The 22,347-nt window shown below is 36.6% G+C and overlaps 1 protein-coding gene across 12 annotated transcripts in view; it reads left to right on the top strand.

Moving 5' to 3' along the window:
- The window catches only part of RALGPS2 (Ral GEF with PH domain and SH3 binding motif 2), a 131,524-nt gene that overhangs the window by 46,426 nt on the left and 62,751 nt on the right, over positions 1-22,347 (top strand). For all 12 annotated transcript variants that reach the window (XM_074832990.1, XM_074832985.1, XM_074832996.1 and 9 more), the window contains 4 exons: positions 3,330-3,413; positions 11,718-11,807; positions 15,224-15,316; positions 19,058-19,184. In XM_074832990.1, coding sequence (XP_074689091.1) covers positions 3,330-3,413; positions 11,718-11,807; positions 15,224-15,316; positions 19,058-19,184 — 394 coding nt within the window. The remainder of the gene's footprint in view (positions 1-3,329; positions 3,414-11,717; positions 11,808-15,223; positions 15,317-19,057; positions 19,185-22,347) is intronic.

Raw genomic sequence — 22,347 nt, 5'->3', positions numbered from 1 at the left:
TTAAATTTCTTGCCACTAGCAGTTACCAGGACTGCTTTGTCTGTTACTTCTGCTTCTGTGCCGAGCTTCAAGCATGTATAGGAGAGGATGTGCCTTTGGCCCTGCTGTTTTAGTTGGGACCCCATATACTCTGGAACCATCTCAGTCCCATACCTATCTTCTTTCTACTGCACCCATGTATTTTCAGATTATCTTAACTCTAAATCTGTTACAATGTAGGTTTTCTACTCTTGTCTCCAGTTGACAACAACTCCTCTTACCTCCTGTAGTCAGAGTTCATCATCTTTTTTCCCCCCTCAAATCTAGGCGTCCAAATCTGCCTGTAACTCTTTCATCTCATTGTATTCCTCAACCCTGTGCCTCTGTGTCCTACTGTACACTCCACAAACGACTATTTCAGCTTGTGATCTTACTACAGAGATCAAAGTTTTGGGGGAGGAAGAGAAAGGAGAGTTAGTAGAAGAGTGGTTGAAGCAAGTGTTCCATGCAGGTGGGGCTGGGAGCTGCTGTGCCTTTGAAGGGTTCATGTAGATGGGTAGCGCGTGTAACACTGTTTAGGAGTCAGAGGGTTTGAGGAAAATGTTGTGACCTTGAACTACCCTTTGAGTGCAAGATGACAGAACACTGCCTTTATACAACATTTCACCTGTTTAGCTTTAATGGTGGGGAAAAATGCTAAAAACCTGCAGTAATGTTGAAGAATATTTGTCTTTTTTTTTTTCTTGGGAAACTTCTAGTTTGTCAGCCCTGGTGGGTTATTCTGTATTCTTGACTGAACTAGAATTTGAGTTTTAAACAGTATTTGATATGGCCAATAATGTACAATGAAGGCTCTACCTTTTTGTGAGACTGCATGAAAACCAATTTCATTCCAAGGTGAGGATGATAATGTACAACCTTATAGCCAGCCTCAGGCCCAGGAATACAGAAACAGGCTTAGTCAGGAGAATCTGCTAGGAATGTGTTCCAGGAGCTGCTTCTGCTGCCTTATTGTTGTTGTTATTATTGCTATTGACTTCCATCTTACTAAAACATTTGTTCTCTGCCAGTCATTGCTTTCCCTTTCCATTCAGTTAGGGAAAATCTCAACAAGATTTTTCTGGAGTAGAGACTTCAGTTGTTTAAGTCTTGTCAAAACAGGGAAACATCTTTCAAAAAATAAAGATATCATATATATGTAAATATGGTTCACGGTCTGAAAGTCAGATCTTGCATCTGATATTAGACCTCTAATTTGTAGTATTTGACTATAAATTGACCTTAACATTAATACTGTTACTTATGCACTATCTAAAGATTCTTGGTAATGTTTTTCTACTTAAAAACTACCATTTCGACTGCTAATTGCCCCAGTGCCAGCTAAGCCAGGTCTGCTTCTGATGTCTGTACCATGTAAGCTCTTAGATGTAGAGTGCCAGGGCAATGGGTAACTTCTGCCTGGAATTATCACTGGTTTTTTTACCTGGTGATAAGAACTGAAATAGTACAAGGACATGTCCTGAATTATTAAGAAATTACCATGCTTTCTCTAAACCTGAGATGGCAACTAATTTTTTTTTTCTGCTGTTAAGGAAGTGTAATTATCAGATGCCAGTAAGGATGAATCACCTTGTATTCTCCCAAGTGCAGAGCTGTGATTGTTGCTCCAATGGAGTCTGCAGCACTGGGAGTTGCTGAGGGATAGAGAATGTAAGAGCCTCTTGGATGGCTTCCTTCTCCAGTGGCCTGCTCTCCTTTGTGACAGGAGCAGCTCAGGGCTCTGTGGTTGTTTGTGCATAGTCACTGAAGTGCAGATGTAAGGAGATGGGCACGTGCATTCCTATACTTAACATGTTGGCATTTTCCAGGATAGGTTTTGATGGCAGAACTTCCTAGTGAAATTTGAAGGAATGGCCCTAAATACAAAGCTGGAGACTCCACATTCTTCCCAGTGCCTGTGAACAGGAGCATCTCGGAGTCTTTTCTAATAAATACCAGCACGTCACAAACTTCAAGTGGAAGAATTCAAGGTCTCTCTTAACTGGCGTGAGACTCTTGAGTAATTTTGGGATGTTGGTTGAAAAGATGTTAGGAAGTTCCTTATTAAAAGACAAACCAAAACACAAACCCTGCAAAAAACTCTAGAGCTTAGAATATCCAGATATCAAATTCTTTTAAACTATGACTGTCTTAAATAGCACAATTATTGGTTACCATCTTACCTATGTTATACTGTAGCTGGACATACAGTGTGATACTGGTTTCAGTAAGTAGTTTTCAATGTGGTGATAAAACAGAGTGCTTCGGAGTGGAAGATGTGAAAAGAGAGCATGAATAAATAAAAACAAAAGGCTGTACTTTGCTATTATGCTACCTCTCTGTATTGTTTTTCTTGGTAGCACTGTGGAATAGGTTGTGTGCTGTATGCTGTAAATATTTGCATCTGTTCTGTAGGCTATCGTATATGAATTGAAGAGCTCATTGGTACATTTAGTTTTTTATTATTTTAATTAAACTGCTTTATTGAAATTAAGTGTTAGTAAATACCAAGGAAGATGATGTAGTTGCCCAACTGCTGACTAAGTTTTACAGAGAAGTAAGAGGCACTGTAACTTTGTAGTTATGAAGTAGTGCTTTTTCAGGCTTTTTAAGTAATTTGTTAAATCTTGAAGCCTACAGTTTTTAGGGTGACTTAAGTACAGGAACTACATGATTATATTTTATTTTTTAAGCAGGTCCCCTTGTTCCCTTTTACTCCACAAAACTATTTGCTTAAGTGCTGAGTGTTGATCAACTTAAAATTGGTTCCTTTGGAAGGGAAAACTGGAAATAGTGTTTCTTTTATTGTTGCTGCAGAAGATCACAATTTTAGTATTTCTTTAATGCAACATGCCAAGTTAAAATAATGAAACATGTCAAGATTGAGTTAACAAGGTGTATCTTCTCTTTAGACTTTATCTTCAGAAAGCAATTAAAAACAAAAGAATGTGCTGCTCTCCCGAGCTCAGAATCACATTTAAAGCAGGATTTTCTGTGGTGACAGAATGGATCTTGAATTATTTCACTGGTTTCTAATAAGAGCTGAATTTTTTTTTAAAAAAAGTCCCTAATCAATAAAAGATTAGTTGTAAAGATCTAATAATTCAAAACAATTCAGGAATTACACTTGCGGAATCTCAATTTACAGCAGAAATCAGAAAAAGAGTAACTATATATTTATTACTTTAATGTGTTATTGCTCTGTTAAGTTATTTTGAAACTTCTAAGATATGTCTCTCTATATGCTCTTGGCTCTGAACATGTGTTATGCACTAACTTTAAAAAATGAATTTTCATCCTTGGTTTCCCAGGAGCTGGCAAGCTGTGGCTGGAATAAAAAAGAGAAATACAGTTCTGCACCAAATGCTGTTGCTTTCACCAGAAGATTCAATCATGTGAGTTATTTTTTTCCAGTGTTATTACATGTACACGTTTAAAAAGTCTGGAGAATTAAGTGTTCTGGCACATCACTTTTATTACTGATCCCAGATGATTACTTGAAAACTTAGAAGTATCTGCTGTAAAGAGTTCCTTATCTTCAGGATATACAGAAAAAACAAAACAGTACTGAAGAAATAGCTGTGTTTTTGTTTTAAATAGTAATTATTGATGAAACAGGAACTAAGTGGGTTGGGTTTTTTTTCCCATAAATGCTGGCTGTCCTTTACATAAAGACAGAATCATCTTTACAGTTTAAAGGCTCACCATACAGGATTTCTGGAGTAGTAATTAGATCTAATTTCTTTCTGTGTTAGTTGAGTGTCTTTTGCTCCACGTAGATGATTTTGTCTCTGAAAATTGAGCCTTTTGTCAGTATGGTTACCTTTTAAGGTGATTCTGGGCAAACTTTAAAAATTCCAAACAATTTTACTGTACAGAACTTGTTCTTTACCTCTCTATTCGGCATAATTTTTCAGGTAGTGTATTTGAGACTTATGGCTTTCTTAAAAATTTGTCTGTGTAAAATGAACTTCTAAAGTAAGATCAGAATTTTAGCTTTCTCCACAATTAAATCTGTAGGACTCCAGCTATGTAGTTAGCCAACCAAGTCTCAAAACTGTGCTTTTTTATATAATGCCATGTTTTGAATTTCAGATGAAGTAATTCTATTACCCTCGTATCTCCCCTTGTAAATGTTTAATAATGTCTCAAACTTTCAAGCTCTATTCCAGACCTATCTTCTGTGCCCAGTCTCAGTTCTACAGACATCTTTGTTAATGAAACTCAGACTAAACCTCTAACCTTTTCAGTTGTTTTTGTTCTATCAGTTGTTGTGTACTTTCTCACTTTCCATTATTGCTCACATCCAGGATATGACCAAATCGTATTACTTTTCATCGGCAACACTTACAATATTTCTTAACCTTGTACTAACTGAAATGCTTGTCTGGGCATGGGTTTTGGACTCTTGCCTGATTTTCCTCTTGAGTGAAGAGAAAATGTTATGCTGGAAACTTCTTGTGACCATACCATGTATTGAAATCTTGGGGGGTTGGGTTTTTGTTGGGGTTTTTTGTTGCGGTTTTTTTGTTGCTGTTTTGGTTTGGGCTTTTTTAGTTGATTTAGTTGAAATTTTCCTGATCCAGCTTTTGAAGTTGCTCCTTTATTGGGCTATATATCTAGCCTGAGGCTACTTTTACACTAATATGTTTTATACTAATCTCATGCCAGTGATTTGCTGTCTTGTTTATTCATGTAAGTTGTGTCTTCAAAGAAATATTTATTTTGCTGAATACTCTGAAATGTTTTTGTAGTAAGGGCTGTATTGGGCAGTGTAACTCATCAAGGACCTCACTTCTCATTTGTTATTGTATAATGTACTAAAGAACTGCAGGAATTGGTTAATCAAAGTTGACTTAAGACATATTAAAGAATTGGTAAAATACACTTAGTAGCAAGAAGGAAGGAGGGGAAACCTTATCATGGGAATAAGCAATCAGCTTACTGCAAACTGACCATTTGTCATTACAGAGCCACTGTTTAAAAATATCTAACCCATAAAATATGTTAAGGATAGAGGGAAGGAACATTTACCTTGTATAGCTGGCAAGAACTAGGAGGAGATACCTGCACTTTAAAAGTAGCTGTTAAAGATCTTAAATGTTGCTAAAACACTAACTCTGTTGTTAAATAGTGCTTAGAAAACTTCTAAATACAGTATTTTTAGATTAACGTATAGGATATATGCTAGCAAAATCCCATTAGTTTACTATTGTAATCCTGTCTTAAATCTCCCCTTCTTATTCATCCTAATGACTTTGGTTTTGTGACCATTTTAGATTTTAATTTTTTTAAAGGATGTTTCTGTGTTTTACTCTGTGGAACACTTATCACATCTGTTCACTGAATTATTGATGGGTGATATTCTTGGTTTTGTTCAGTCTTAGTTTTTCTAAAAATTCATGTGAAACTGGCTATACACATACAGCAAAGATGCTAGAAATACCTGCCTTTTAGTAATACATTTCTTCGTAATAGTTGGTAGTCCTGTTTCCCCAGACAGCATTGCTAGCTGCTAAAGGGAGCCTTACATATTTTCATTACCCCAGAGTGCATATTAGTTGTTGATAGTCATTGGATATTTCATCTGTCTTAATTTGTTTCAAGAAACTCTTACTTTTGTTTGAAAGACAGGTCAATCTGAAAGAAATTATAAAACTAGGTGACTCTGAAAGGTCTGCAGTGTCTTTGCACTTGTTCAGTGTGTTTCAGTGGACTAAAAGACCTATGTCACTGTTTAAATTTTTTCAGTATGGTAAAGGAGAATCTTGAATAAAATGCAGCACTCGGACAACTGCTCAAAGGCAGTCAGTAGAATTTCTTGTACTGTTTCTCTCCCCTTGCTCTCTTCCCTTTGGCTTTGCATCTGAAGGCCTTGCTAGAAATAATGCAGTCAGAAAGGGACTAAAACTTATTTATGAATTCTCCCTCTCTGTAGCTTATTTTTGGGGAATGCCAGAAAAACAATAAACATACAAACAGAATATATTAGCTTTAAGATTGATGCCATGACAGGTGGCCTATAGTTCTTTTTGGATGTCATTGTATTGACATTCAATACGGTGGTATGTACACAAATACAGCTGCAAATTTTTTTGTCATAAGGTTTAGGTTTGTAATTAAGCCTCACCCCATTCGTGTGCTTTCTCTACAGCCATAAAAGTTGGATGTGCCCCTCTGTCAGCTGACAGGTTCCTTCACTGAGAATATCTTTGCTAATGATTTCTTAAGAGCCTTCTTAACATCTTGAAAATTTTGTTTTCTGTCATCTTTAAGCTCCAGCAAAGACCTATCCATCTGACGGGATGTGTCCCTGGCTTTCATTTCCCTGCTGGGTTTCAGATGTTGCATTGGCTGCTACAGCAGATTCCCGTACTTAGATGGCTGTTATTGCTGCTTTTAATGTCTAAAGGAAGTACATTGCCATTATCCTTGGGACACTTCTGAAACAAGAAAAGTGGCAAAATCTACAAATGTGTCTTTGCTGTGCCAGTGAGTTTTGTGAAGTCACCAGTGCAATCAAGACAGGCCAGTTTGAGGCCCTATTCCATTGATTATCTCCCAAGAAATGAAAAAAGGTCTTTTTTTTTTTTTTTTTTTCTTTTTAACAGGCAGCCAGTAAGTACTTGGAGCCATTGCAATTCACCATTAAATCACCTGGAACAGGACAAGTAGCTTTTCTTTCTGTTTTTCACATTGTCAGCACCATCACATTTGGATGTTGCAGTGCTTAGGCTGTCTTTTGGACTGTATTTAAAGCCAGAAGATTTGGAGGCATTTCTAGGTCTTCTTTCCTATTTATTTTTTTCTCGTTTGTTTCTGCTCTCTTTAATGTGTCATTTGAAAAACACTGATACAGGAGTCCTAATAGCCTGTAGGAGAAACTGCCTTGAAGAGCCAAAGAATAGGTAATAAAGAGCAAACAAGTCCAGCTATGTAATGTCTGCTCAGATTCTGCGTTACTTTGCCTCTAACCAATTTTTTGGGAAACTACTGCATGCAGCTTTGATGGCTGAGGGACATACCATTTGCAGGAAGCTCTTCCAAGAAGTTTGCATCAGCCTTTATTGTGGCAGCAAGGAAAGTCATCATTCTTACCTTTGAATTATAGTGGGACTGGAGAAGGGAGGGAAAAAGGACAAGTATTTTCAGTTGCAGGTTCCTGTTACTCATGATAGTACCTCAACTTTTGACTTACCGAGACAGTAACTTTGGATGACTTTTGATGTGGTGTGGGGCTACGGTTCCAAATGCGTCATTGCGGAGGACTCATTCATTCTGGTAGTAATGTTGTATTTAGATTCACCATCCTTCTGGGAGCAGTGAAACCCAAGAATTCCTATGGGATGGGCAGTGGTAGCTGGGATAAGAAGGCATGGTGGAGTAAGCAATTTTCATCTCCCTTGCCTGGTTTGCCGCCTTGGCGTTCAGTTCTTATCCCAGGTGCTTGCTCAGCAGAGTGTAGTTCCTGTTGGGCACCTGCCCCACTTACCTGGGGGTTTCAAATCAGGAAAATCATTGTGACTTTTGGCTTAATCAGTCCTGAATACATTCGTCAAACTTTTGTTAACCTTTGAAATTTCACTGGGTTTAACTTCTGCATTGAATTATGCTCTTTCCTTTTTCCCCCAACTTGCCAAAAGAAAACCATGAACAGCTCTCACTTTGTAAGTAAAGAGAATATTAAATCACTAACAGCTGCTTCACAGCAAATTGATCCGCTGATAGCGTTTTGGAAACAATAATGATTATGTGTAGTTGATTGCAGTCCACTGAGAATGTAGTGTATTTCCAGCATCAGTTATGTGATAATTATATGTGGTGCCTGTAAAAACAGATCGAGTTCAGGGAAGAGAAATCAATTGAATCATTCCATGCCAGGACTCCTTTATTCCTGAAGAATACATTGCTACAGGGTACTCCATAGATCTACCCATCTACCACTAAGTATTTAAATATATAATTTCTTTACATAAATTTAAGACTCTGATCTCTGCCTTTTTCAGCTTTCTTCTGAAAGTTGTATACTTGCATACTGCTGTACTGGTAAATCTGTCGGTGCAAAATTGTCAAGTCTGTCTGCTTACTAAACCATTATTCTCTACCTTTTGAAAATAAGTGTTTATCGTAAATTTGAAACAAACAAGGTGTGTGTTTTTTGAAGATTGCTGTTAGTCATTGATATGAAAACTTTCATAGTTTATGTAAAGGTAACAGTTGCTCTCCTGTTTATAAGATTATCTGTATTAAAAACCTCTTTCTAGAGGTTTTTATTTAAATGAGAGTGGAACTGTGCTGCCATGGAGCTTAAAGCACTAGAGAAACTTGTCAACTAGATTCAATACATTGGAACAATTTTAAAGCAGAAGATCCTATTTGAAAGGCAAAATTTGTTTTACTAAATCTGTGTTTGGGTTTTTTGTGTGTTGTTTGAAAAACAAATGCAAACATTATGTAGGAGAGGAATTTTGTCTTGAATGTTGTACTGTTGCTGAGTAGCAGTAAAGTGTGACAGTGAAATTTTACTAGGGTTATCAGAAATTTAAAAACGGGGTGGGGAAGACGTTAGTGGTTTCCTTTGGAAACAAAACAGGGATTCTTCCTTAGCTGTAATAGTGCAAGGTTAGTACTCTGTTTTACATTACATGCTTTTTGTGTACCATATCAGAATGCTTTTAACAGATATTTGGAAGAACAATCCAGAAACTATTAAAGAGTGAGTCTCAAATTTGCCTAGCTACTAATTAGCACAGAAAGCACAATTAGTTTTGGAACCGACTGTGAACTAGAAGCACCAGTATAACAAAATTAGCATTTCAGATAAGGCAAACCTGGGATCATTTAAAAAGTTCAAGCTGTGATTCAAGAAAAGATACATTCTGAAGTTAAGCATGTTTTTCTAGGTTGACCTTAATAGGAAGGAATATAAATGCACACATACATATATGTCAAGGGTTAAATGCTGTCTTGAACTGGTGTTGGAGACATTGATGCCCAAAGGCTGTGGGTCATCTGACTGATATTGGTGGGACACTGTGAGAAATAATAACATGTAGATGCAGTGAGAGAGGACTTGAAGCAAAATAACCACAAAATATGTATGGAACAAATATGCATGATTTACATGAAGAACAAACCTGGATAAAATAAAGTGGCCTATTGAAACAAAAGAGTTTATATAAATAGCTTGTTTTTCAATATTTGGATTCTCAATTACGGTGCTGTCTAAAGATACCAGTGAATAGACAAGACCAGCCAAAACCTGATGTCAATGCCAGTAAAAACACATCAGAGGATAGAGGTGGTTGGAGTGGAAATGATTAAGTGTGCTTAATTCTTTATCTCCCTCTTACTCCGTCACTGAAGGGACTGGATGGCTCTAAGCTTCAAAGAAAGTTGCATTTTGTTCTGGTTTGGTTTTGCTGCAAGTGCTTGGAAGTGTTGAGACTGGGTCTGGCTGGGACTGGGACAGAAACCAGGCTTCCTTGAGTAAACAAGAGCACTTGTGCGGCACAGTGCTTATGTCACTGCGATACTAATGAACTCTCATAGAAATCAGGGCCAACATAGGAGATGGTTTGTTTTTTCATCCTGATGAAAATGATTGAGCATTGCTCTGTATTTTGAGCAAGTGTTTCAGCGTCAGGCCCTCCGCAAGCAGTCTCCTGTTACATCGACGCTCTGTTAACTTGAGACCAAAGAGATTTGGGATTTTAAGACACAGAAATGTGTGATGTTTCTACTTGATTCTCTATGATATGAAAATCTATGTTCAAAATTTAAATTCCCTTGATCTTCAAAGGAAAAGCATCTCCAGAGAAACTTGTTCATCAGTCAAGGGAAAAGTTGGTTTTCTCAAGCTGTGTAACTACAGCAGAACATCAAACGGAGGTTTTAACTTTTTTGACAATATTTTGAAGTGAAGTACTTCAGTATTTATGTATTCAGTACTTAAGTATTTTATTGTAATGCTGTTTGCACAGAACCATTTTTGTATCTGTCAGGGTAACACAGTTTATCTGGAGATCCTTTGCCTTAAAAAAAAAAAAAAAAAGGAGAAAGAAAACTGAGTTCTATGGCTAATTCTTTCCTGGCTAATACAGCCTTAGACAAACAGACCAAAGAAAGGCAGTTGTTACACAAGATGTTTGTGGGTTTTTTCATGATTTTTTTTTTTGGGTAATTATTCCAATTTTTGGTTCCAAAGAGCTGTTAATGTTTTGACATCCCAGTTCTCATCACGTCACTGTAACTTCACTGAAGATGTAATAATTTGGAGGTACGGATCTTCTCATGCTATTCTGTATAAAGAGCTGTCATACTATACAAAGTGAAAGAGTATTTCATTTTTTTAATTGAAATTTTGGGCAGGAACCTGAATACATATGCAGTGTTAGTTTACAAGAAGTAGTTTAGCATCACGCTTAAAATGCAGCATGACAGGTTTGAGGATGTTCACGTATGAGAGCACACATTTCTTCATACACTGTTTTCAGTAGTTTTGTAAATAGCAGTCATGCTGTATCTCACCAGTTCATTTTTCCTAACTTGTAGTGAACATGTGAATAAAAGCTACAGTATTTGTTACCATTTGGTAATTCTTTGCTACTGTTTTGTTACAGTTATGAAGATGTTCATTTTCTATCATTCTTCTTTGTACTAAAGTGTATGAGAGCAGAGGGCGTAGGGGGAGCAGAGGCGAGAAGATTAGAATTTAGACATGTTAAGAAAACATTTTCAAAGTATAGCTTTTATGAGGTATTCACGTAACCACAAAATGCAGCAACCATCCTTCATACCATACTGAATATAACAGTCATTTTTATACAACAGTAAAGTTACTCCTATAAAACTTAACAAATGAGTATGGAAGCATGCTGTATATTAGCAGGTAATTGGTGTAGCCAGCAATGAGAGTACAGACTGTAGGTTATAGCAGACGCTTCCTACCTTATGTTCCACTTTTGTTCAGGTGATATCGATCTGATTATTTTTATTCCAAGGTGTTGAGAATTTGGAAATGTCAGCAAACTGCAGTTGAAGCTGTTCAACCTGCCTGAGAATTGGACAGTGCAGCTTTGAAGTTGTGGAAAAGTAGAACCAAAGGATATAACTCAATTTTAGGTTTTATATTCCTTCATTTTGTAGACTCTTAATAAAATTTCATCATGCTTTTATTTTCTTGGGAGAACTTTGAAGCTTGAGAGTTTTGCCCTTTGTTTTATTTCTGTGAGATCTCATCCTCAAACTGAAAATGAGTCTGTTGGCGTAGATTGTACATAACTGATTCTGCTGGGGTTTTTTGAGATGTGCTGGTGCAGAAGGGTTTTCCTCATTAGCAAAACAGATCCCAATGTCTTTGTACACAGCTAAGTGATGTGAGAGATTTTACAAAGACAAGTTCTAGCCACCTGCACACTTACTGAGAAAAGCTCTCCAACAAGATACTAGTGTGGTATCTTGGGTGAGAATGGGCAGAATAACAGAGCAAAACACTTTGAAGAAAGTTTTTTATTAATATTTAAGTTGTATTGGTTGGGATTTTATAGTGTATATATATTTGCATCTTCTCATATGCAACCTCATAGATAGAAGTGGAAAGGCTGTGAGACTTTTAAGGTTTTACTCATGAAATAAAAATATAAAAAATGTAATGTTGAAGCTCTGTATTTTAAAAAGGCAAATTTTCTTCTTTTTAGGTAAGCTTCTGGGTTGTTAGAGAGATTCTACATGCACAGACTTTAAAAATAAGAGCTGAGGTTTTGAGCCACTATATTAAAACTGCAAAGGTAAGAATTTGGATGGGGGGGTGGGAGGGCGTGGGGTTGTGGGATTCACCATGATGAAAGTTCTTACACTTAAGTTGGTCAGTTCAAAAATACACATGGGTAAATATTTATCTGATACCAGATTTAGCTGTGGTTGTATCTGTTGACATGAATAGCTGTTTGGCTTATGCATGTAACAAAGTTGTCTGAAATACTGACAGACCAAAGTCCTGAAATGGAAGCCTTTGTCTGAAAAAAAAAAAATAGCTTGACTAAGGAAATGCAAAGATGCCTTATTTCAAATATTGTTTATTAGATAATATAATTTACCAGATGTGTTTTCTAATGTTGGTTAAACCAAAATGCTGTGTGTAGAATCTGTTCCAACATCATCAGTCAGAACAGAAAGTGTTTGCTTTTACTATTGGAAGGAAAGAATCTGTCATCTCTTATTCCAGTTGTGGCATGAATAATATCAACTTAAATACTGTTTCAAAAATACACCTGAACTTAGAAAACATTTTAGATCTTTCATCCTGGAATGTCTTCCTGAAAGCCTTTAGGACTGATGATCATAAGAAAAGGGTCAGAAAATCTTGACTTACATGTAGATGAACCAGAGTCCTGGCCCTTCAAACAGAACGAAAATTCTTCATTGTAGTGTAAAGAGAGGGATGTTTTTCAAGGTTTTACTGTCAGGTGGTGGCTAGCTGTAACTTACAGCTAACTTCTGTGACCACCTCAGATTACCTGCAAAAAAAAAAGTAAAGTTTTTGTTAATTACCTTGGTATTCATTTTGAAAATGCATTGTCTTGATATGCATATTTTTAATGAAGCAGTATTTTACTTCTGCAAGATTTGACTATAAATGTTGAGCAAAGCAAGCTAATTTTGTAAGATTCCACAGGCTTTGCTCAATAATCATGCTGTGGTCATAAACTGTTAAGGATCTCTTAAATATCCTTTGATATCTGTTGAGTTAACGTATCTTCATCTCATGTATTTTTAAAAATCACTTAGTGAGTTTTTTGTTTTAAAATACAACCATACAAAAATTTGCCTCGTGATCCACGTCCCTGCCATAGAAGGGGGGAGGTTCACCTGTGTGGCCATAGTGAGGAACTGATCTTGGAAGCCAAGTGGGGTCAGGTTTGGTCAGTACTTGGGTGGGACTTGCCAGTGCTGGGTGTTGTAGGCTCTGCTTTGGGCACAGCACCCCAAATGTGCCTGATCTCATCAGAGGACTGCAGGCAGCAGTGTCTGCTGAAACGCTGCTGATTTTGAGACACTTAAATGCTCTAACAGTTAATTAGCTGAGCTTTGCTTACCTGTGAGTTGTAAAAATCACAATTACAAAAAGCAAGAAACTATGTATGGGGTGCTTTTTCATATTTGTTAATTTACTTACTGTATCTATTATCTTGACTTTGCTTATATATGGCTGCTAACATGCAGTTACTGTAGTTGGTGCCATTTGAAGGCTTTTCTATTTACACCAAAGCTGTTGTCAAAGCGGCTTGGTGCCAGAGGTCACACTAATTAGCTTTTCTTCAGAGAGGCTGTAAATCCACTCTACAGTTGTCAGCTCAAAGAATTCACTATCTATTGTATACCTAGCAGTCCTTTAAATGGTATCTCATACTATATTGTTTTATGTGTGAACTAATTGGAATTAATAGTGGCATTCCCCTGAAGTTACCAGACTATTCTGATTGGTTATGACTTCTGTTTAAATGCTGGCAGCAGCTAGGAAAGCCCTTTTTTCATTTTTAATCAGCTACACTGTCCTTTGGGACAGTGAACTTTATTACTCTGTTTAGGGATGGAGGAGGGGATTTTATTGTGTAAGTGGAGGGACAAACACCAGCAGCACTATTGGGAAGAATAGGACGACTGTGGTATATGACAAATATCCACCCTCCACCTCACCCCACAAAATATCGATTGCCTTTTACATACAGTTACTAAAGAATCCTCCCAAAAGAGGATTAGGAGAGGGAAACACTTCTTCAGTAGGCGTGGAAAGGCTCTCGTTGGTCGGTAGACATGCTGGAATCACAGGGTTCTGGGCACCCAGACTGAATCTGCTACTAGGGTGACCTGACAGTGAGCATTAAATGTGGAATGTCTGAGTAATACCTATGAGAACTTTGTTCTGTAAAAGGCTGTTAGTTTTCTGCCAGTGTGTTAAGTGGAGAGAGAATCACCTGCTCTGCTCCAAAACTATGAGCCAGAAAACCATCTTTGCAGTGTTGCAAATGTAAGGTCTCCTCTGATATTCAGCATTTATTAGGAATCAAGTTAGTCTAACTCTTTCGTCCTGTTATCTTGTGAAAGGCCTCCTAATTAAGAAACTTGGGTAAGCTGAGTTTCAAAGAAGAAAAAAGATTTTCATCATTTCTGAAATAGCAAGGGTTCCTTATATTGTTGTATCATTTTTAGCTGGAGTCCTAACCTACCTTGGTGAATTTTGCAAATGGGTTAAATGGGATTTGCAATACTGTGATTTCTCTTTATCAAAGTCTTTTTGGTAGGGGTAAAACCTCCGTTTGTGAATGTAGTTCAGCTCTCTGGGTGCTCATAGCTATCAGAATAATTGATACTGCAGAATAGCTTAAGGAACAGCATTTTCTTCCGGACCATTTAAAGCTTTCGTGACAGTAATACCAGTAGTTAATTGGCCAAAGCAGATTGATGGTTTTGGAGACAGAGGGAAAGAAGAAGAAGAGGGGAGGAAAATTCCAAGTATGTAAGAAAATGCACTTATGCGCAGTTTTTTTGTAGAGAGTTTTTAAGAAAATTCTTTTACCCTGATGTTTTCTGTGTTCAGTTTTGATTTCGTTGTTCCTTTCCACTAGTTAGTTCTAGTTATCATACCCCAAAAATTGTCTTTCAGTGAGAGGTACTCCAGGTACACCTGGCTTTTGAAATTCACCTGGTTGATTTCCTCCTGCAGCAGTATTTTTTGGGTGCTTTGATGCAGCCTTGGTAGCTCCGTAAACCTGCAGTGCCAAATACATTTACAATATTAAGTACTGCCATGATTACATCATTCACAACTGGGTTATCCTTTCTGGCATGTTAAGTTTTAAAGTTCTGTTGAATGCTATGAAAGGAATTTGTTGGGTTGGAATGTCAGAAGATTTCTGGCACTTCTGATGTATGTCCCAAGATGTATACCTACAGAGATTTCTTTTCTTTAAGGGTTCTCCATGGGCTATGAAACAGCTAGTATACTGTAATCCAAAACTGTGTAGGTGCAGTAAAGAAAAATTAGGAGGTGCCATAAAAGTGGTGTGGGTGCACAGGAGTTCACTGTAACTCTTCTTTTTAGAACATGCAAGATTTCTTCATTTTTTAGATTGTTATTTCTGCATTCGTTATTGACAGCACTTGCAATGTTGTTTATTGTTATCGTATATATTTTTGTTCTCAGAAACTGTATGAGCTGAATAATCTGCATGCTCTTATGGCAGTTGTGTCAGGCCTACAGAGTGCTCCAATCTTCAGGCTGACTAAAACGTGGGCGGTAAGTGAGCAGAAGGACAATGGAGGTGGTTTAATTTATTCTTAGGAAAACACAACATTCTGTAGCATGTTTTCAAGGATGAAATAATTATTACAGATACTTCTAAACTTCTTGTACCATGTACGTAATGTTTCTAGTGCCTCTGGTTTCCTGTTGAATTTTTTTTCATTCTGGCATAGAAATATTTTCCTTTGAAAAACAGTTCCCTGCAGATTCTGCTAAATGCAGAGGCTTTTAATTTGGCCAGAAGCTATTTTGTATTTAGTTGCTGGAAAATTATGAATGCCAAAGTGGGTCATACTTTAATCGTTTAGGGGTTTATACGGTTGGAATTTTTTTTTGCTATGGAGAGCAGATGTCCAGAAACACTTGATTCAATTTCCATAAAGAGATTTGTAGTTTCTCTGACTGATAACTAAATCTAGCAATTTTCCTGAGTTTTTCAGAATTACTGTCATAGTTATAACAACTGCATTACACAGTGTATTTGTTGTGAAAAGAATGGCATTCTTTGGAAACATTTTTATTTGACATCTGGTGTTTGACTGGAATTAATATTATTTTTTGTGTAGCTGTATCCTTAGTCAGAAGAACATTAGGAATGACACTTGCTCATTGATACCTCAGAGCTGAGAAAACACTGTGCTTGGTTCAGCCATACATTGTGTAGTTATCTAGCTGTATAAACAGATGAGCTGTGACACTGTCAAGTGTGACAGACATAATCAGGTGACTGAAATACTTCTGTGTGAGGGATATATATAAATAGATCATTAAAAAGAACTAAGAACTTTCACTGAAGATAGGTCAACACATCCTCACATGTTACAAAAATTGGTTTTGATACCTGAACGATAATGTTGTTCAGTTGATAAATGTTACCAAAATTGAATATAATTCACACTTGCCAAGATACTCATGTAGAATTCTGGGCATATTTTGCAAATATACAATTAAGTAAGATATTGATTCAAAATATCAACAATATCTCTAAGGAAATCTTGAGGTTAACTCTTCAGAATGTTCTTGAGGAGAATTTCTGTTTTTCTGGTTTTGTCATGTCGATGAATTGATGCCTCAGCAGTTTTACATAACTGATGGCAAGTTGATTTTTTTTTTTGCTATATGACTCAAAACAGATGTCAACTATAACCATATATTAATACAACCATATTAATTACTACCATGGTTATGCCATTCAGAACTGGGAGTCCCCAGTTTCTTTTCCTGCTTGGTCAACCAGAAGTACTAGTTTGCACTTACAAGGATTATTTGTGTGCTGTTGGCGTATGTATCAGTTTTAAAAGTTTGCCCCACTTCCAACCTCTGAAATGCCAGGTAACTTCTCCCACATTTCTGCAGGTGTTTAATTTCTCATACAATCCCAAATGACTATATGTTTTTCATCATCTTATATATAAGCCTTTGCAAATTCAAGCTGCAGGATAGCTCCTAGAAATGTGCACTGCAAACTCATTTAGTTGTCTTTCTCTTGGAAGTCCAGTTTATAAATTCTTGAAGTGATTGTAAGCCTTTGGCTTTCTGTATACTAAAAGCAAGAAAAAGCACATGAAAAAGCACACCAAGCCGTTATGTGAGTCACCAAGTCATTTGAGTTAAGTTATACAGGAACCTTCCAAAACCTTCGATAAGGAGGGATTTCTTCTCAGTTTCTGAGATGGTTGCAGGCTGCTACAAACTAACTTACAAAGTCAGGAAAATAGTTGCAAGTATATATGATTCCTAAAAAAAAAAGTCACCTTATATGGTTGGAATCTAGAGTTGAAAGGAACCATTAAATACTTGCTTGATAATCTACTGTTCATAAAAAGGATGAAATTCATGTCTTCTGATGGTATGTCTGAATATGTTTGAAATTTGTCTCAGTCACTGCCTGCACACCCTCTGAACTCTGGAGACTAGTAAATGCTTCTAATGTGTGATTTGCCCCATTCAAAATTTGAAAAGCATTATGAACCTTTCCAAGGAAGTTCATAGAATAGAATATTCTACTTTTCTCCATTTCATATAAAGGAAGTCTAGATGACCAGCTATGACTTGAGCAATGTAAGCAAATAATCATTAGACTTGTAAAGTTAGGTGAGTGAATCCTGCCCCGCTCTGCCAGTACCCTGAAACCTCATCTCTCCTTTCTTGCGTTTCAAAGAGGTTGTCTTAAGTGCTGGCACACTATAATTAAAAAGCAAAGAGCAGCCTGAAAGGCTCCGAATCCTTCCCTGCTACTGTAAACTATCAGCCTTAGCTTTTATTGTCTCTGCGTATGTACATCTATTTACAGTCCTTTACATCCTTTGAGCCTAAGAGACAGAAGAAAAACTATTTAGAAAAAGAAGCAGCTCCAAAACTGAAGAAATAACAGCTGGGTCCTTACTTGCCCTCACAGAAACACTTTTAATATTGTCAGCTTCTCTGTACTTTTGTACATTAGTGCAGGAAGTGGAGGCATGATGTGAATTGCACCACGAGCACAAGGGAAAGTCATACAGGATGAACTTGTTTAGAGATTATTCAATGAGCCTGAAATGATATATCAAACTTGAACAATGTTGTGCAGATCAGCACGTTTTGAGGAAAATATAATTAATTTAATTCAAATCTTAATTTAGGCCATTACTATATCTCTTAGTCTTGTTTTACCTTCCAGTCTGCAAAACTACAAAAGTCTTCCAGACACCAAATGGCAGCAGAATATTTTAGAATATTATTAAAGGCAAGATAATCTAGGCTGATTATACTGGAACCATCTTTGAGGAGATAAACTTCAAAAAATAAATGTCTTGTTCCAGCGGTTGGAAAGAAGTCATGCCTGTCTGCTGTTCCTTGTTCTGGAATTGCAGATGTCTGCAGTTTTAATGAACATGAGATACTGTTCATCCAAATATTGGAACCAAAGCTAAAGATGTAAATTAGTTGCTAGAATGTCAGAGGTCAGTATGTCTTGGGAAACAATTCACTTTTAAAAGGTGACTGTCTTTTGAAAGCCAGTGTTTGGTGGTGTGTTAGCTATCCTAATGAAAAATAGGATATAGGAGATGTAAGTAAAAAGAACAGTTATTTCAATAGTGAATTTACAGAAGGGACATTTCAATTCTATCATGTTCACATAGTTTGATCTTTAACTGAAAGAGAAAAGGGAATATGCATACAAATTTAATTATCTGACCCATGTAACTTTTGCACTACTGGGTATCTTATAGGGGAAAAATTGTGACTGGGACTAGAACACTGAATCTTCTGCAAAAATGTTCAGCATCTTACACCCTTCTTTAAATTCTGACTCTGAATTGAAGCCTTTAAGGTGATTTTGCAGCAGTAGTTCAGCTAGATGTTTTAAAAATATCTTGACTTAATTTCCCAATCTTACAAAGCGAGCCTAGTTGCTGTTAATTCTGTCAAAGAAAGAGACAGGGGAGAAGAAACAGACAGTGAAGGAGATCCATAACTTTTAAACTTTGTCATTGAAGTGGACATTCCTGTAATATTAAGAGCCATGAAAACTGCTAGTTGGCACAATAATATGCACAACCTGTATTCAAGTCCAGAATGCCTTCTGTAAAGAAAAACCCTTAAGGAGTAAATGCTGTAATTTTGAAGCAGTTGTATTTTAAAAAAAAAAATAAAGCAATGGGGGATGGAGGTGGAAATCTCTGCTTATAAGGGTAAGAGAGAAATCGCAATGATCAGACTTAAGCTCATCTGGTTTTGCCTTTTTTTTCCTAGTTATTGAGTCGGAAGGATAAAGCCACCTTTGAAAAATTGGAGTATGTTATGAGTAAGGAAGATAATTACAAAAGGCTTAGAGACTATATCAGCAGCCTGAAGATGACTCCTTGTATTCCGTATTTAGGTAAGTAGAAGTATTTCTAGTGGGAACCACTAATGACAAACATACTTCCCTAGTAACTACAGAAACTAAAGACCATTTTTTAAGCATTCATGAAACCATTTCAACACTTCAGTAAAGAATCTATAACTACTAGTTGATTCAGGATACTCTGTACGTGTCACGAAATAACTTCACTAGCTCCAGAAAGAAAACACCTATTAAACTTCTTACAAACACTTCAGGTTTACATACAGTATCAGCTTTCTAGGAGATTATTTTCCCATATGCTGTATAGATACATTGATTGACTTCTGGAGAAGTACTTAAATTGTTATGCCTGCTTGCACTCTTAGAGCTAAATACTTGACTGTTATAGTAATGATGGCTTTTAATTTATGAGAAGCTATAAGTCGCCAACCTCTGAGATAAATAATTGTAGATCTTAAGGTTTGGAACGTGCTGCAATCTGGAGATATTGCTGCATTTAATTATAGTAAAGTCATAAGAGAAACTGCATTGTTATGACTGACTCAGCTTTATGGAATAACTGCGTAAATGATATTTCTGTATATCTGAAAACTGGATAAATGTGTTTAATATGTATTGGTTTTGTTGCCAAACTAATTCAGTGTTACTTAATGTCTCGGTTTAGTTTGTTTAAAGTGATCAGTGTGAGGTTTTTTAGTGTTGCTTGATATGATAAGATGTTGGTAGACACATAAAACTAAGGAAATATTTACCCATTTGTTCCTTTTCCAGAAAAAATAGGTGGTGTTTTTTCAGATATGAGTTGCTCTTACCCCTAAATTCAAGATGACTTTCTGTGGTCATGAAGTTTTATTAAACTGTAATCTCTTTGTTCCTGAAGTTTGATACTTCCTTTACTCAGCTGGACTATTAACTGTTTCAAGATTAATAACTTGACAGTCGTCTTTATGCTGTGATCTAGGTGTCTGTCTCAATATTATTTCAGTTGCTTTGTAGCTTATGTGTGACAATATCATCATTGATGTTAGAATCTAGAATGATGCATCTAAAATGCATATATTTGGGTTTTGCAAAATTGTTTGAATGTTACATGCTTTATATTTAAATAGAAAAAAATACTTTTGCTGTAGTCCTATAGAGTTCTTCATTCTGTTGGCATTTTTTACTTCCCTGTTACATCCCTCCCAGAAACATCCATCAATTCCAACATAATCTTAACAGGTGTTAATTCCCTCTAATTTCAAGTATTCAGATGTTGGTAATTGTTTGTGCCTAGAATGGAAAAGTCAGCATGAGTGTATTTTGTGTGAAGTACAGGGGTGAAAGTTGCTGACGTGACATTGTCACATGCTACCCTGTTGATGTAGCTGTTAAAACTAGGCCTGAATTAAAAAAAGACAAAAAAGAAGGCACAGATAATGTAATGTGATTAAACATGTCGTTTTGTAGCTTTCCCAGCATGTGTACACATATAGTATATATGCAGTGTATATGGATCTGAAATGTAGTTTCCACCTTTCCAGATGTTTTTTACATTTATGCCATGATTTTTGAAACATGAAGCCAGGCTCAAATTGTTTTCTTGCTGATTATAAAAGTCCCAAGCCAACCTTCTGTCAGTTTTGGGTTGTTTTTTTTTTTTTAAATCCCGTGATACTCTGACCCTTGCCGTTATGGTCTTCTGATACTTACTGCTGTACAGAGAAATCTTTATGCTTTGCTGTATTTGTCTGACACTTCAAAAATACTTCCCTACTACGTGCAAGTATATATTTAAAAAAACAAAAAGTTGAAATGTTGGAAAACAATGTTTTAAGTTTTGTTCAGATACAGATGTTTTCCTCAATACATTAGCAAGCAACTTCTTGTCTAATTTCTGAATTAGAATAAGTTTTGGACTTGACTTGATAGTTTGAAGTGAAATGTATTTTTCTTTTCTACTTAGACAGAAACGCTCTTTTCTGTGACCTTAAAGAATGTGTTGTGACGTGATTTCATATGATACCAATTCTTATTAATGACATGAAGAGTGTCCTCAAGTCTTTTTTAATTCTCACAAGGAATAGCAAATACCCACTGGTGCACTCCCTCTAAAATTAATTTTGTAAGGTTTAAACAAGTGACAAAAAGAACAAAATTGCCTGGAAACTACAGTTGTGATAAATCTGGATCTATCTTGGAAATTGGCTGTTGAGTCCAGTTTTTCTCATTTGATCAAAGCTTTAATCTCCAGTAAGACCTGAGTAGATTTGCAGGAATTATTTCCTTTCCAAGGCATTTTTCCTAATGTAAGAGTCATATGGAACAGAAGTAACTTTCACTTACTGTTTTAAGCTTACGAGCTATAGGTTATAATTCCTGAAAGAATCTTTTTCTGCTATGACTTCTGATATAAAATCGTATGCAGGAGTAAAACTGCTCCTGGTTTAAAATGTGTAGCAAAGTCTACCTAAAAGTCTGCACTTTGAAATTGTGCTCGTGGCATGTACCAGGGAGGGGGATTAATCATAAGGTCCACTTCCTCTCACTGTAAAAGAAGGGGTGGGGCTTTCTTCACTGTTGGTGCGGAAGCCCTGCAGTTACTGTGCTCCCCTAAAATGCTCTTTAGAAGAGTGCAGAGAGTCAAGGCTGCCACACAGTTACCTTTGCCATAGCAAATCCCCTCCGGAGAAATATTGGCAGTGGTTGTGAAGGACCCTTTTGGAAGGTCATAGGGAAAGTGAGCCTATAAAGCAATTTCAGCTGCAATTTCAAGGATGAAAGTTTTACCCTTCAGAGGTTACTAGGTTTACCCTTACGCAACCAAACATCCAATGTGAGTGTGGAATTTTTTTCACTACCATCTTAGCATTATAAGTTAAAGTTTAAATACTTTTTTTCTGTAGTCTTTGCATTGTGAATGGAGCCATAGAAATACAGATTGTTTTCTTATTACCACTGTGGACAAGATAAAGTTGTCTTTACACATTTAACTAGGGGGGCGGGAATAAAAATATTTTTCAGTTCAGCAATAAGTATGATGTGATTCCAGAGTTCTCGAAATGCAAGTGAGAGCAGCATGTCATCAGTGTGGACTCACTAACTTAAAGGTGACTGTTAAGAGCCATACAACATTAATAATGTTCAGCATTAGGTCCTCATTATGTGATGTGGGATGTGTTGTCACTGTTCCATCACCTGGCCAACTAAAGTAGCC

The sequence above is a fragment of the Strix aluco genome, chromosome 8, assembly GCF_031877795.1.
Source record: "Strix aluco isolate bStrAlu1 chromosome 8, bStrAlu1.hap1, whole genome shotgun sequence".
NCBI classification, from domain to species: Eukaryota; Metazoa; Chordata; class Aves; order Strigiformes; family Strigidae; genus Strix; species Strix aluco.
Note: the sequence above shows the minus strand (reverse complement) of the source record. Positions and strands in the feature narration are given on the sequence as shown.